We start from the raw sequence: 16,273 nt of genomic DNA on the forward strand, positions 1-16,273 counted from the left end.
CCCCAGCATTGTGTTGACCTTAGTTTCCTGTATTCTGATTGCTTTAATTGTTACTGAAATTTGAATGTGAATAGATACGTGAAATTTCTGATGCTAAGACTGTAGAAACAGAAAAGGTAGTGTCTTGCAGAGAAGAAATGGAATTCATATCAAGAGACATCAAGCTCTTCTGATGCAAGGACTATGCTTCCGTACTGGATAACAATTACAAGCTTATAGTTGCGTATGCTTGATAATAGGAAATATGTTGGAGTCTTACTGTATTTCAATTTTTGGCAGTGTCTGCTTTGGTCTTAAATCAGGAAAAGACAAGGAATTTGTCTTTATTCAGTTCCACGTTGTCAACCTCCTTCAGATTAAAAATGAGCCTGATATCTTTAATACTTCTTGTAAAAGATGAGTTTTATACTGCCATGAATTAAATGTAATCATTGCAAGCAGCAGTGCATCAAAAAATTACACACTGAGCAATGCAAGTCCTCCAGTTCTAGTAACGGGAGGGGTTTGATGCAGCTGTGACGTGTTTCACTATTCCAGGCTATATATTCAAGTTCAAATGCAGTTTTATTTCTCCTTAGAGTTGGAGTGTGTGGACGAAGGACTACTGCAGTTCTGCGCAAACAAGCTAAAGCTGTTACATCTTTATGAACTAGTTAGTAAACTGAATTCCCAGAGCATACAGAAAGACACTCTGCCCTCAGACAGCGTGAGTAAATTCAAAAATTCAGTTGTTTTACAGAACTGAGTGATGATTTCAGTATAAAAATATGTTTTGAAGGCCTCGGGTAAATAGCGAAGCGAGTTCCCTGTTTTTCTGGCCTGGAACATCTAATGATGTAATTGTTTTATAACGCCTCCCCCCATGCCATACAAATGCCTAGTAATTCGTCTGCCTTATATTCTTGAGCAGTCACATGAAGTTGAGACAGAAGTGCAAATAGAACCAGGACCTCCTGATTTCAGTCCTTTATCCAAAGGACATAGCACATTCTTAACTTTGTTTAGTTTTGGAGGGGTATTTTGAGACCCGTAGAAATCACAAATTCTGGTATTTGCTTGTGTAGCATCATAATTTGGCTTGCTATTGATATCACTTATAAAGATGCTTGTACATTCATAAAAGCCATATGGAGGGGTGTTACATGGGCTTATTTGCTTGATGGGTGATTGTTATACTATGAGCAGGATCTAAATATGGGAAATACTTCTGTTGAAGTCCTTAAAAATGAAGCTAGACAAGGTCTTCATTTGAGCTATATGAATAACCGATTTTGAGATTATTCAATCATTTTGTCCCTTTTTAAAGACATTTTAATATTCAAAACGAAATATTTTGACTCTTCTGACTTTTATTTTAGCTTTTAGTGTATTTTGAAAAACAGCCGTGTGCCTTAGTCTTGTGATGTGTGATTTTTTTGGGGTCTTTTGCTTTTAAGGACTTGGCTAAACTACTTCGGCTGGAAGAAACAGATTTTCATAGACTCCAAACTTTACTGGAGAACTACAAGAAACAAAACACCCAAACTACTGTTCAGTTTGATGAGAAGGATGATGTATTGTCTGTGAAAATGTTCTTAGAGTATTTGGAATACGAAAAGGACGTGATTAATGTGAAAAATATGGAAGATGGAGAGTATGTGGCTTTAGGTAAGAGCTACTGAACTTTTATGACTAATTACTTAAAGACTGATTATAGTCTAAGATGATATAAATATTTTAGCCCTAATCTGGGGGCCTTAACAAGCTGGCTTGCCTTGAAAGTAGTATGTGAGAGTGCTAGTTCCAGACTCGTGCCATTAGCCATGGGAATGTCTTTCTACCCAGGTGGTTATTAATACAAGTTAATTATATCTGTGGATAAAATTACCCTAAAGCCATGGTGTCACTGTTCATTTGTTTATTAACATCACCAGACTGACAGTGGTAACTAAATACTTTACATACCAGCTGTATCCTGCTCTTTCTTTTGTGGTCACAGCACCTCAAGGGTTCAGTTAATGACAAGACTGACTTTAGCCTCAGAGATAGGGGAGCTGACCAGAGGCAGCACAGCACTATCAGATGAGGGAATAAGGACTGCTCATTTGTGGAGCTGAGGAGATTTTTGGCAATGTTGACCTGAAATACTCTCCTCCATCCATATATCTGGTCTGTTGGGGTGTAGGATGGGGTTATTGTCTGTAATCTGCTTTAGCTTGCCAGTCTGTTTCGGACTGTCCTTGAGCAGCTCTTGGGAAATAACTAGTGGAAGTAGCTAGAGTTAAATTTGTCTCAAAGGCACTGTCTTTTCAGATAACTTCTTTTCTGGGGAAATTTTGGTGTAAACACAGGTGTTAACTTCGTAGCTTCCTACTGCTTTTGGCTTTAGCCACAGACTTTGAGAGGAATTGGGGTTGAAAAGTTAGGCAGACGAGCTTGGCTTTCATCTGCACAAAGAGCAAAAGCTGTGTCTAAGTAATCTTAGAATTTGCATTTACTCTACCCTAACTCTACACTTGGTTTTAAGAACTGGGGTAGAAGTATTCTCCCTGTGTCCTTGGATAGGGATCACCAGTAGCTTGTTAGGGTGTTCAGCTGTAAACAGATGGAACTGAAACATGAATGACATGCTGAGCAGTTTAGATGGTTTCTTGAAGGTCTTGTTTTCCCAATTTTCCTCTGTCTCAAAAGGACACTCACTTTCCGTAGTGCTGGTAAGGTATGACATATATAACTGTTTGGGGTTTTTAATTGCACTAGTTTGCTGTATAAGGTACAACATGCTTGCCACACAGTTATGGGTTACTCCATAGATAAACTTGTTGGACACTTCAAGCCATCCTTTGAATTGTACAAAATGTGTAATCCAAGCAGTACAATAACCTTGGGTTTGTTATACATCCATTTTCCATGAGACTCCTGTAGTGGTTCATTACAAGGGACCTGAGTGTTCCCACTTCCTTCTCCACTAAGGGTAAACCATCAGGGTGTCCTGGGTGTAACTTAGTCCCTTGTGTTGCACTCGCTGGGACCCGATCAGTTGAGGATCTTTGATGTCAGTGTAAGGGGAGAGGCTGTGGCTTTAGATATTATCCATAATGTCCACTAATTTTTGCTTCAGGCAGCTTTTTCTTCTGGAAGAGTTTGTGTGGAGATAGTTCCACAGAGAGAATATGTCATGCATTGGAATCGGCGGGTTTTAGCCCTCAAATCTTGTTGGTAAGATATTTATCACTTACTTTAAAACTTCTAGTATTTTAAAAACAAAACATTAAAAGGAAAATTCTGAATGTTGACCTTTGGATTAATGCTGTATTCAAATACCCCCACAGCCAGTTTTTTAGGTGCTCGTGTTTGTTTCCTACTTAAGAGATGTCAAAGAAAAGAAAGATCATCTAGTAGAGAATGTGGGTATTCTAATGGGAATGCCTGGAGTGTGCAGCTAGCACTGTATAGATTCACTGAAGCTTTTTCCTGCAAAGAAGCAAAAATTGTGATAGTAGTTAATTTTTAGGTACTGATACATTTATAACTCCTTTTTTTAAGCAAACAAGGAAGTTTAAAAGGTGTTAAATTTTTCAGAATCACTAGTAGTGTTCAGACAATCATCTCTTTCATCTGCATGTAATTTTAGTCCTTTGCTACTTCTCTTCCACCCACTGCATAACGATGGAAATACCTCTTTCGGTATTACTTGCCTGCGTTGCAATTTTCAGCTGTAACATTCATAACTAATAATGCTTGCCCAGTTGAGATTGCTAACATACTGGTATTAGCTGGCTGTGCCTTCAAATGAGGGTGTTTTGTAAGATGCCTCTCTAAATGAAAGATCCAGATTGTATTGTTTCATTTCAAAGTCTGTCACAGGGTGCCTTATGCGATGTGTTTTACATCATATTAACATATCATCAGGGTTCATACATGTAACACTTCTGCTCCATGACACACAATCTGTTGGAGAAAGTGTTTGCAGTAGGTATATTGCACTATCCGAGTTTCATTCTATTGCTTTAATTACATATTCTTTTTTTTTTACAGTCACTCCTTCTCAATTTATGGCTTTCCAAGGAAAAAGATATTCTAGACAAACCAGATTCTGTCAGTTGCCTTCACACTATGCTGTCACTTCTGAGCAAAATGAAAGGTGAAATGTGCATTTGGAACACAACTGATATTAATAATTATTAGAAATTTGTTACTCTGATTAGTCTCTGGTATCACTTAGGGTTCCCTCCCTCACAAATTACGTAACAGAGCTGAATGATGGACTGACTAAAAATACAGTCAAAGTCTGAAGACTGTCACAATTAAATGCCGCCTTCATGCCTGGCGGTTTCACTCTCCACCAAGTTGTGACAACTCATGTTTGGCACCAGAATGTGGCTGTTCAGCTCCCCTTCTTCCTTTTTTTTGGGTGTGTAGTCCTGCCCCCTCTCCCTTGTGCTCTCACAAGTCCTTCGAGTTGCTTTAACTCACTGCGACACCGTTGTTGCAGCAGCATTTGTCTATTGAACATCTCTGTAACTTGGGGGGTGCTCTGTAAAGTCAGCTTGCCATTAGCTGGGGTCAGTTGTGCAACGAATAAATACTGATTCTCCTGCCTCACAGAGCTGCTATGGATAGGTCTGCGCTAGGTTCCCTTATGCCTAGTTCACCACAGGGCACCGTTGTCGGCTTGAAACTGGAAGAGCGAATAAGCTACTGCTGCTGTCTGCATAAATTAACCGTGAGGTAGCATGAAGAGAGGCAGCATGATTGCACTGAATACGTGTGGCAGCTTGAAATAGCAAAAGAAGCTGTCTGCACTGTGAAGTGCCGTGCTGTAATAGCCTGAGATGTAGTAAGCATGCAGCAGGTTTTACTACCTGGCGATTTACATCTCTTCCCTGTTCCCTACAAGTGGAACTTGGAGAACGAGTAATTCGTGTTCTGCTCTTTATTTTAAATTTGAGTTATAATCTAGAAAACGTGTGCTGCATATCTAGAAAAAGATAACGTAGAGTAATTGGAAATTGCACCTGGTAGAAGCTGTCTTAGTAAGGGATGCTTTCGGGGGTGGTTGCTGGTTTACCAGTTTGAACTCCCAGTGACGCAAGCCGAATGTCCTGCTGTCCCTTTCTCTGCAGTCGCTATAGATGAGTCATGGGACACTCAGTCGGTTTCTCCCTGGTGGCAGCAAATGCGTACCGCTTGCGTTCAGTCTGAAAACAACGCAGCTGCCTTGCTGTCCGCTCACGTTGGGCATGCCGTAACCGCACAGATGATTGACAGTGTGACAGAGAAAAAGGTAAGTCACCTTGGGCCTCCCCCTTTTAGGGTATTGACTGTTTTGGTTCCATGCAAATTGCTGTCTTTGTAATGGAATAGCATTCTCCATGCAACTTGTCATCATTCTAACATGGGCAAAAGCATGCCATCCCGCAAGCCTCGAAATTTGGATTTGAAGAATATTTTGCTGAGGTGAATGAACGAGATATCAAAATTGTTTGCTGAACATACTGTACAGGTCCCATCACATATTTAAATGAGTTTTAACAGCAAATGATGTTGACAGTCTTAAAGGCTATGCATCCCTTGGCTTAAAACCTAAAACTGTTACCGGCCAGGCTTCTGAGAACTGTCAAGTTTGCTGTCTCAGTGCACAAATCTAAAAATCAAATCTGTACCCTACTGGAAAGGTTCTGGGCAGAGCATTTGCTGATAAACATGGGAATTACTAAAATAATGCACAGAACTGTGAGGTGGTGTGATCCAGTGTTTCTGGGTGCATGATAATATATATTTAATATTGAGGGAAATTGAAATGTAGGTGGATTAATCATGTATGTTGGGAAGGTGTGTATAGTGGAGGATGAAAATCTTTTTGAAGGGATTCTAACCCACTCTTCAACTAAATGCGACTATAAGATGTCCTTTCAGGTCCTTTTGTGTCCTTCTGTTTTTGTTTAAGAATCTCTGCATCCTGTGAGCAGTGTGGGATATTAATTGGTATTTGCATGATAGTCAGTGTACATACCTGGAACTAAATTATTCTTTAAAATGCAGTAGCTCTTAGGATGTAGCTTTCCATTTTAATACGATGCTTTTTTTTTTTTAAAACAAGACTATGCTACGTTAAGTGAAGCGACCTAAACCAGTTCTTATGTTCTGTTAGTTTTCCCAGATAATTGTAGGTTCGGACACAGAATCCTGGGAAGCACTTTCCCTTGATACTGAATATTGGAAACTTCTGCTGAAACAGCTAGAGGATTGTCTGATCCTTCAAACACTACTGCATAGCAAAGTGAGCACAAGGACAAAGAGAGTTTCATCGCTCCAGACTGAGCCTTTGGGAAGGCTTTCTGTAAAGAAATTGCTTGAAGCTGGAAAAGGTACATTTCTTTTTTTCTTTCCTCTTGGAAAGATGGTTGACTGTCTTTCCAATAGGCTCCTGAGCCATCCTTACCTTAATTTGTGATATACACTGCACTAGAAATTGTTCTGCTGGTGACTTCTCTTAATTTAAAACAAACCTGCCCATGGCAGGGGGGGTTGGAACTGGATGATCTTTAAGGTCCCTTCCAACCCAAACCATTCTATGATTCTATAGAATAGTGGTTTAAAATTGTAAGAGACTACTACTATACAGATTGCATTGTAAACCTCTAATCAGTTGATTAGGAAGTTTTCTAATTGGCAACGTTATCCTTATGTAATTAATGGTATCAGTTAAAACTCCTCTGTCTTTTCTTGTCCTTTGAGTCTGACCCATGAATCTTCTGGGATATGTTGACTATACCTCATAATCTTACTTTTTTTTAAATGTCCTAGGAGGTATTGCTGACACTGTAGCGAAGTGGGTTTTTAAGCAGGACTTCAGTCCTCTTGTACTGAATTTGGCCCAACACAAAACCAGTGCAGATAGTACTGAAGAACCTGTAGAAATGCATACCCATATCTTTCTTGAGGAACCAGAAGCAGATGCAGGCTTGGAGACAATCCTAGGTAAGAAAACACCATGAATTTTTCAAACTCTCAGTGTCTGCAGAGATGTTTTAGTTGCTGCTGTTGTCAAGTAGCAGAAATTTTAGTGAGGTCTGTCTTGTAACTTCAGATTTTCTTTGTCCAGAGCTGCTGCGACTAGCATATCAGCAATTCCCATGTAGCCTCGAAGTGGATGTACTCCATGCACACTGCAGTTGGGAATACGTAGTGCAGTGGAATAAAGACCCAGAGGTAAAAGCATTTCATTTGCAGGGAGTAGTGGTTCAGACCAGCTCCAGCGAAGCTGGGTCGTTCAACCTGCCGTGGAGGCGACTGGAAGCGTACCAGTTACGGTTCTTCTGTGCCAAGTGGCACCAACAGATTGAGTTGAGAAAACGAGTGCAGGCCCCGAGGCTGAATGGCGCCTCATGAAGACAGGACTGTGTGTTTCTAAGCCATCACATTCTCAGAACTGGGAGTGTGGAAACTGGGTTCCAATAAGCAGCATGAAGAAGGGTTTTGACTGTATTTTGTGCAAGTACCAAATGGTTTAAGTGCTGCAAAGTAGTGATGAACCTTTCCTCCCTTCCAGATATGGTGGAAGAGATCACAGAGTGCTCAATTCGTTACAGACTAGAATCTACTCCCTTTAAAGAAGAGAGATTTGAATATTCTTAGCTTCCCTGGCCACTGCTGGGAATTGTCATAGGAGAAACAAACAAACAAAATTCCCTTTTCTCCACTGCTCTCCTATAGCTTCTCTAATACTGGAAAACATCCTGAGTTCAGATGATACTAAAACTGAACTTAGCACCCCTCAGACCTGTGCGACTTAACACCTTGCTGTGGAACAGAAGGTTCCTTTGAGATAGTTAAAAACTTAACCCTGTCGTAATGAAATGGAGTAAAAATTCATCATTCTAGCAGAAATGGATTTTGTATTTGAAGAATGACTGTAGTCAGGGGCAGGGGGGTTGTACCTTTCAGCCAAGAGCGTGTTAGCAGTACATACACTGAAACAAAGCCCTGAAAACAGGGCTGAAACCAGGATGTGTTTCCTGATTTCTGAAGCATACCTTGCCACGTGCACCTGTGTTTGCCACAGAGAAGGTTGGAATATCAGAATAACTTACTACTTTTTGACAGTTATAAACCATGTAGCTTTAAAATTATCTATCTGGGCCCTTTAAGAATTAGCAGTTGACATCTAAAAGATTTTTTGAATAGTGTAATAATTTCTTCTTTTACTCTTTTTGTTTTACATAAGGAAGCATGCTTTCTCATTAGGTCTATAGATCATCTAAGATGCATCGTTAACGCTCATGTTCAGCACGGTAAGTATTGAACTTATTATTAAAAGTTACCTTTGAAACTGCAAACCAACAGAATAAATGACTGTTGGCCAGTGTAAATGGGCGCAGCTCGGAGGAGGGATGGCCATTTTGTTTAAAAAATAGAACCAAACAAACTCCTAAAGCTTTGTGCTGACATCTAAGCTTTTTTTTTTTAATGTTGAAACTGAGTTTCCATCAGAACCATGACAGTAAGTTGGTTAGATAAGGTTAATGTGCTTACCTAAACCATTTTAAAACAAAATTGCTCTAAAACTGATTTTTTAAGATGTGTTTCAATAGTGGCAGCTGCTCCCTGCAGCCAGTTACTTGTGCATTTCTCCACACTTGGGTTTAGTGAATGTGGTGAGTTGTTTCTTCTGTAGACTATTCATTTATGCAGATAAGGTGCTCTCTATGCCTAAAGCACTAGGCTTAAGCCTTCATGCTTACCACCAACATTTCTGTATACCTACGGCGTTGCACCCAGCCTGCATAGCATAAGCATTTTAACGAACGACTCGTCGCACTTCTGGCCATATTTGACCACCAAGGTAGCCTCCTCCTGAGAAACTGGGAAGTCCAAGTATAAAGCAGTGAGGGTAACTCACAACTACTTCCCCTTTTGTTCACCATCTTTTTTTTTTTAATTCACCCCCATTAACAGACCGTTGGCCCATGGCTCTTTGTTCTTGTAAGATCTTCTCCTTCACTTGGGGTTCACAAGTTTGCGGTTGTTCTAGGTATCGCCCTGATGATGTGGAATACGTTCATAGTAAAAAGGCTTTCTTCTGCTACGTATCTCATGGACAAGGTGAGTGCACTCTTGCGGCAGTATTTTTGAGGCTGAATTTTTATTATTAACTGAAAGGTGGAACTAGTGTTTTTAAACTTTGGGTTTAAAAATTAATTTATTGTTTTGTTTTGTTTTTTTTAAGTAAGTTTGAGGTATCTTTGATTTAAGCATCAAACCTGCCCTGCTCGTTTGGCTAACTGTGTAGCTAACTTTCGGAATTGATGAAGGAATGCACATTTTGACATACTAAATCCATGGAATGATCAGCTATAGGCAGCTTTAAGTAATAGCTGATCGGCACTGGCTGACCTGCACTGAAGATTTATGTGCAGTGTTAGCTTGGAATTGCTAAAGCATTTGTGAAGGGGTTTGACTCTATGTATGTGTGTGTATGAACTCTGAAGTTAGAAAACACTCGCTAACTTGGCCTGTTCTGTGTGCCTGTTTCCTGGTAAGTTACTGCCGTGAAACTTTCCGGTTCCCACAAGCAGCACCTTTTCTGGATGTTGTGGTCCAAATTTTGCACGTGTGAGCGCTTGATCTGCAACACGCAGAGCAGCTTGTGGATGTTGTGCGTTTTTAACTATCACTGTGGTTGCAAATCAGGTTCTGTTTGAGTATGCAGCCTGCTTGCCTTGGGTTTCAGCCGTCATTTTTCCCCGCTACACTTCAGTTTTCATGTTCATAGAATCACAGCAGGGTTTGGGTTGGAAGGGCCCTTACAGCCCATCTAGTTCCAACCCCCCTGCCATGGGCAGGGACACCTTCCACTAGACCAGGTTGCTCAAAGCCTCATCCAGCCTGGCCTTGAACACTTCCAGGGATGGGGCATCCACAGCTTCTCTGGGCAACCTGTTCCAGGGCCTCACCCCCCTCTCTGGGAAGAATTTCTTCCTGATACTTTCCTGTTGATACATATGCAGCGGATCTGTTTACTGGAAGGCAGTTGCGCTCAGGACTTAAAGAGAGTTTAGGAGAGGGACTGCCAGTCAGTGATAGATCTGTCTAAATTGTGCAAGGGTGAGCTGCCTCTGGCTTTGCCAGACGTAATGCAACAGCTAAGTGTTTTTCAGCTTTAAAAGTCCAGACAGAGAGAAGTGTTGATGGTGGTTTTAAAACCCAAACAAACAGAACCCCACCAAAAAAAAAAAAACTATCCGACACAAAACCCACAAGAATGTGCTGTCTTGTTGTCTTTTTCCCTTCTTCTTTGCTCCTCTCATTTTCTGCTTTTGCTTTTTGTTTAGCTCTGTAAGAATTGGAGAATATCATCTTCCTCATTCCTTTCAGCAAATAGGTGCAGTTGTGTACAGCTGTAGCAGCTGTTTCACCTCCAAAAAATCTGTTCCAGGTTTTCTGCATGCCTTTATGTAAACCCACCAGCATTACATCTGTCTAGATTAATACCCGCAGGAGAAGAAATAAAGGGTTTTATTAACTGAGTTTGCACACGTCAGTTACCTTAAATAAATCATGTCATAACGAATGTTGCTAACTTTTAATAGTTATTTTATATGTTTGAAAGCTGGGAATTAGTCCTTAGGGTTGGTGTCATAGAAGCAGTGGCATGACTGATCTCTCATCAACTTCCAGAAAAACACAGTTTGTAAGTCTTGGCACTTCATCAGTCCCAAAATTGACAGCTGAAAGTTGTCTTGCATTCAGACTTTGAAACAGCAGGATGGATTGCTTGACTTGAAATAACCCTGAAATTCATGACCCTGGAATCTCACTTCAGCTGTTGCTTAGACTCTTGCCATGGTGTTGAAATCATCACGTTTTTGTGTGTGCTGCAGAGAACTTCCACTGAGGTCTGTGTGCCGCGTGTCTCTCAGCTTGTAGAAACTGGGCCTCATAGTAACATTCCCAAACAGGGTATGGTTTGAGGTGTCTTTTTTCTGAAGAATTCAGGCAGGCAAAACACAGAAAACATTTAATAGCTGTCTAGTTAGACCTTCCCCACCTCAGTGAATATGCTGGAGCATTCACTTCCTTTCCTCTTCCCTTGTTCCCCAGTGTTCCTTTCTTACACCACGCTTGGCATCACACCTCTCCTTCTGCATTCTAGAAATCGCTGGGAGATTTTTAGTTGCCTTGGGGATCTGAATGAGGACCGTGGGGGCTTATTTTTAATCCTGGACTTCGAAGAAGGTTGAACTCAACATGGGCATCAGTGGTGTTCATTTCCGAGTTGTGAGATCTCCATCAAATCTTTTGTTGAAAGCAGGCTATGCAGTGTGTCCCATGATCTAGCTGTAACGCGCTGTTTTCTTGCTTTATATTAGGAAAATAGCAATAAAAGGTTAAAAAGTGAAGTAACGGGTACCTTCTGAGGAAAATCATTTAATTGAGCTTTTTTTTTTTAAACAGGTTGGAAAGGCTCCGAAGGACAGATTATGCAGACGGGCAAGTAATACTACTTTTGTCTAGATGGGAAAAATTTTTTAAAAAGCCTTAATTTTAGTACTAGTTTGTGATGTATTTTTGACAGTTGCAGAAAAACTGAAAATGCAACCCTAGAGAAAACGTAATGAATTTTAAGCCATGTAAACGAAACTTGGCCTGACAAAGCAAATCAGAGCTGTAGTGTAACTGGATATTAGAGAAGGTAGAGTGTAACGTGACAAATTGCTGGTATTTCCACTGCATAATTTTATTAGTTGAAAGTGTTTTGGAAGACAGCTGATATGCTCAGAAAGTGAAATCTACTCCATGGGATTACTTGGGGAATTCACTTTTTAGAGGTACAGTATTGTAAGTGGCTACATTAAGCTTTATTCCTATTTTCCCCGTTATTTCTAATCCTTGGTGCTTCAGTGAATATTTGTTTGCCTTTACACGTAATGGTGTACTAGACTGAGCTTAACCATGTGTTTTAGGTCGATTGTTTTCTCAAGCATCCAGAGCTAACAAAAGCCTGTTTCAGTCCCAACTGAAGCAATCTAAATCGTACTTTGTGTTAACAGGACGTAGGTATGAGTGACACAGCGATGACGGCTTTTCTTGGCTGCTGCTCGGACCTTCTGCAAACGTTGCTAGAGGTAAACTTTTATTTTCCCTGTAGAAAGTCAGGAACTGCTCGATTCAAATTTAATTCTAAGGAATATGGCTACACTAATCTCTGTACTGCTCAGACAAGCATTAGCGAACTCGTAGACAATATGAAATTTTCTTTTCCCTTTCCCTGGGGGGATATCTGATTCAAGCCATGCCTTTCGCACGGAAGGCCGACACGGATGATGTTTTGCCTGACTGCTTTTCTGCATCACTCTGGCAGGCTGATGTTAGCAGCGACGAAATGCAGGCTCCTGTCCTAGACACGGAAGATGCCTGGGTGTCGGTAGAAGGACCAGTGTCGATAGTGGAACTAGCCCTCGAGCAGAAACGCATTCACTACCCGCTCGTGGAGCACCAGTTTGTCTTGTGTACCGTCTTGTACGCCATCATGAGGTTTTCTCTGAAGAGCGTGAAGCCTCTTTCGCTGTTTGATAGCAAGGTGTGTCCTTTGAAAGCGCCTCTCCTACTGCGCGCTACCTTTCGCAGAATCACAGCAGGGTTTGGGTTGGAAGGGCCCTTACAGGCCATCCAGTTCCAACCCCCCTGCCATGGGCAGGGACACCTTCCACTAGACCAGGTTGCTCAAAGCCTCATCCAGCCTGGCCTTGAACACTTCCAGGAATGACGGATGTCTTTGCTCTTCAAACGGTTCGTTCGTAATGTTGTGAAAGACATTTAGTCCACTCTGGCGCATTGATCAAGTTTTCACTAGAATTCAGGTCCCTTCCAACCCAAACCATTCTGTGATTATTCTCAGCTGCTGCCTTTTTGCCTTCACTCACTCAAGTTTCCCATTGGTTCTGTGAGCTTTATGAGGGAATTTCTAATGGGTCTGTAGATAATCTTGGCTGATGACTGAAAAAGTGGTTGAAAGTTTCAAAGACCATTTATTACCTTATTTCTGACAAGGCAAGTCACTGTCTAGACCTACACAGTCATCACTGTCTTAACATAGGTGTATTTTGTTTTTTTGGAACCAGTTTCCCTGCCCCCTGCGCTAACACGGAGCAGAACTGCCAGAGCTGCTTGGTATTATGTCACTGCTGGAGCATGGTGGGCTGAAACAAGGGCTACCCGGTGCCATCATTCAGGGGTTTACCTGAAATTTGATTAATCTGTAGTTCAAGAGACCTTAAAATAAAGTGGTGTCACCTGTATCGATAGGTAATAGATAAAATGTATTTTTGTATCGGCTAGGTTCCATTTCTTCCTACGTATTCTGCTTGGTACGTTGGACTAGAGCCAGGGACTGGGAAATACACCCAAACTTCAGCTCCAGTGGGTAGCAGGTCAGCTACCTAGTTTAGTAGGAAGATGGTTTTACGTTTGAAAGCAAATCCTTGACACGTTATGGTTGCATGAACAAACGTTTGTTTTGTTCTGTGGCTTTAACTTAAATATTAATCTTTGTTCTCAAAGGAAAATAGAAGATGTAGTACAGATTAAGTGTAAAAAAAAAACTAAGGAGGCTGCTTAGGATTGGATCAAAATGGATTACTTGTATTCCCCTGTATCTCTGAGGCCTGTCTTTGGTTCTCAATTTTAGGGCAAAAACGCATTTTTCAAAGACCTTACTTCAATTCAGCTGCTACCCAGTGGGGATGTAGATCCAAATATGTTATCCATACGGCAGCAGGTAGGTGTGAGCTTCGTGCTGAAAGTTCTTCAACTTCTAAGGCTTCAAAGAATACTGAAGTAACCTGCAATTTTTGCTTCCAAGTTCTTGGTGAAAGTTGTGGGTGCGGCGGTTCAAGCACTGTGTTCATCACAAAAGGCCAAAGAAGCCTCGGAAGAGGAATTGTTTCCTTTTGAAAAGGGGAAGAATTGGCCAACTTTGGCTGCGGACATGGCTCAGTGTCTCCAAGTCCCCGAGGACGTGGTCAGAAGGCATTACGTCTGCGAACTCTATAGTTACGGGATGGATCACCTTGGCGAAGAGGTAATAACGGCTTGCAACGATTTTAAACGGATACAGCGTGGCATCAGACGTTCCCCTAAAGGGCTTGCGCTCACTTAGGATGCCTGGAAGGGTTAGGCAAGTATTATCGAGCTGGAAGAGGCAGGGGCTGGAAAAGTACTTTTTGAAGACCAATAAATGCCCTCATTTTTCCTTCTTCCCAGCGAGAATCTGTGTACAGCAAGTAGTGGAAATGTGGTAGGGAGTTACACTACTGGTCTAAACCAGTACAGCCTTTTTTATTTTAATGTATTGGATAGTTTTCAGGAACCTGCTCTTTTGTCTGTAATTTCTTCTCTTAGGGAAAGTTTAGCAGTCCTTGGTCAAGAAAATCCTTGCCTTTCTCGAGGGGAAAAGCAAGCAAGAGGTATGGAAGTTGGGAGCATGTTGCTGACCTGTGCCTTGGGCCTCATGCTCATGCTAATCCCTGCGTACAGTACGGAGTAATTCTCTGCCTTTGTTCACTCCCCTGCTGTCCTGAAGCCTTTAACGTAACGTGCTTCGTGACAGTAACAGGCGACAAAGAAACAGGCTCAAAACCATTTGTCCTCTTAGTATCGAGGAGCTGCTTTGGATACGGCCTTCCAAGCCCCCAGACAAGCGAGCTGTGTCAGGCTGAAATGGTTCCTACTTCCTTATCTTCTCCTACTTGCAGGCCTTCCTTCAGGTGGCTGACAAAGAAGTGCTTGCATCCCAGCTGCTCATCCTGGCCGGGCAGAGACTGGCCTTCGCTTTACTCCACGTGCAGACGAAGGAGGGCATGGAACTCCTCGCTAGGCTTCCTCCAACCCTGTGTACCTGGCTCAAAGCTATGGTAAGTTAAGTTCCACTTAGGAGAACAGGTGGATTTTCAGAAGCCTCTGTTCACAGAGACGGAGATGACGTCTGAGCGGCCCTTTCCTACTGAGGGACGCAAGGGTGTGTTCCCGAGTTTTCCTGGTGCTAGTTCTGTGCCACGGAGGGCAGTTTCACGCGTCCAAGCACCAGCTCAGAGGAGTTTGTGAACCTTAGTACCCTGTTGCATACAGGTTCAAGAGGGCTGGTAGGCAGATGGTCACCTAATCAAACTACCTACATGCTCCATTTGTCCTTTTCCGTAGGACCCCCAGGAACTTCAGAACGTGGAAGTGCCGATCCCGACGACAGCTAAGCTAGTTAACAAGGTTCTGGAGCACTTACCCGAGAATCACGGGCAGTACAGCCTCGCCTTGAACCTCATCGAGGCCGTGGAAGCTGTCTCATCCTGACCTTCCTGGTCAGCACAGCTCGGCTGGGTGCTGCCGGAGCGTGTGGGGAGCACGTGACGTCACGCCACGAGGCTGAACTTTACAGGAAGAAACTTCCGCGTGGCCCTTTGTGAAACGACAGAAAGAACTCTGCACCCCACCCCAGCATCCCGGCGGGTGATTTGAAACGGGAGTACCTTTTAAATTCTGCGCTATTGCAGAGGTGTTTAGTTTCCAGTACGCTCGTCAGTACCCGAGATGCTTTGTTGTTTGTATCTGACCCGAGCGCTTTTCGCGGTAGTCTGCGTTGGGTATGTCTGACCACCGTTTTAGTCTCCCTAGGAAACCCTATCGCGTGCAGCCCCGCATTTCACGCCGGCAGGGAATGCTGCGGTTTCAGCGTTCTGGGCAGGACCTGGTTTTAGAAACAGGCTGTGGAGTTACACCCCAGGAGAAACTCCAGTCTCCGAGGTCTCCGTGCGAAGCCAGTGCTGCCTTTGCAGAAGCGAGAGCCAGCGCTGGGCTCTGCCTTGGAACTGCACCGTGCGCCACAGCCACGACGACGGGGTGGGATGTGCGGCGGCCCTACGCAAAGGGAGATCCAGTAGGAAGGGGAATCCCACTTTACAGCCATCTCTCAGTCTGGATCTCCCCGTGCTGTCTCTAGGGTGCTGGGCTTCCGGTAAAACTGGATTTAGGTCAAGGAGTGTCTTACTGCAAGATGGTTCCCCCGTCTCACGCTGTAGGAGCTGTAGTACGCTATGAATCTCTGCACATGCAACCTGTAGTCAAAACCTGCTTAACTAGCTGACCCGGCTTCACCCAGGATCTCTAGTACCGAGTACTTTAGCCTTAAAAAAGCCACTTTTATTTATGGTACCTCCAGGGAATCATCTAGTGAGTATCTTCACTATTGGAGTAGTATTAAACATGATTATCTTGCATCAGTTAGTACTGTACTTTC

General features: G+C 42.6%; 1 protein-coding gene across 1 annotated transcript; it reads left to right on the plus strand.

The window, feature by feature from the left end:
- Positions 1-578: 578 nt before the first annotated feature.
- Positions 579-15,330, plus strand: LOC104514060 (rab3 GTPase-activating protein non-catalytic subunit-like; the record flags this gene model as incomplete). Its single annotated transcript, XM_010157604.1, has 17 exons — positions 579-706; positions 1,437-1,647; positions 3,101-3,198; positions 4,018-4,123; positions 5,106-5,266; positions 6,134-6,350; positions 6,790-6,963; positions 7,088-7,194; positions 8,210-8,276; positions 9,017-9,087; positions 11,440-11,475; positions 12,036-12,110; positions 12,347-12,565; positions 13,673-13,762; positions 13,847-14,065; positions 14,739-14,897; positions 15,184-15,330. Coding segments are annotated over 17 exons (2,285 nt in total), but the record flags the coding sequence as incomplete, so codon positions are not given.
- Positions 15,331-16,273: the final 943 nt, after the last annotated feature.

This window comes from Eurypyga helias, unplaced genomic scaffold (assembly GCF_000690775.1).
Source record: "Eurypyga helias isolate BGI_N326 unplaced genomic scaffold, ASM69077v1 scaffold23428, whole genome shotgun sequence".
Taxonomy (NCBI): domain Eukaryota; kingdom Metazoa; phylum Chordata; class Aves; order Eurypygiformes; family Eurypygidae; genus Eurypyga; species Eurypyga helias.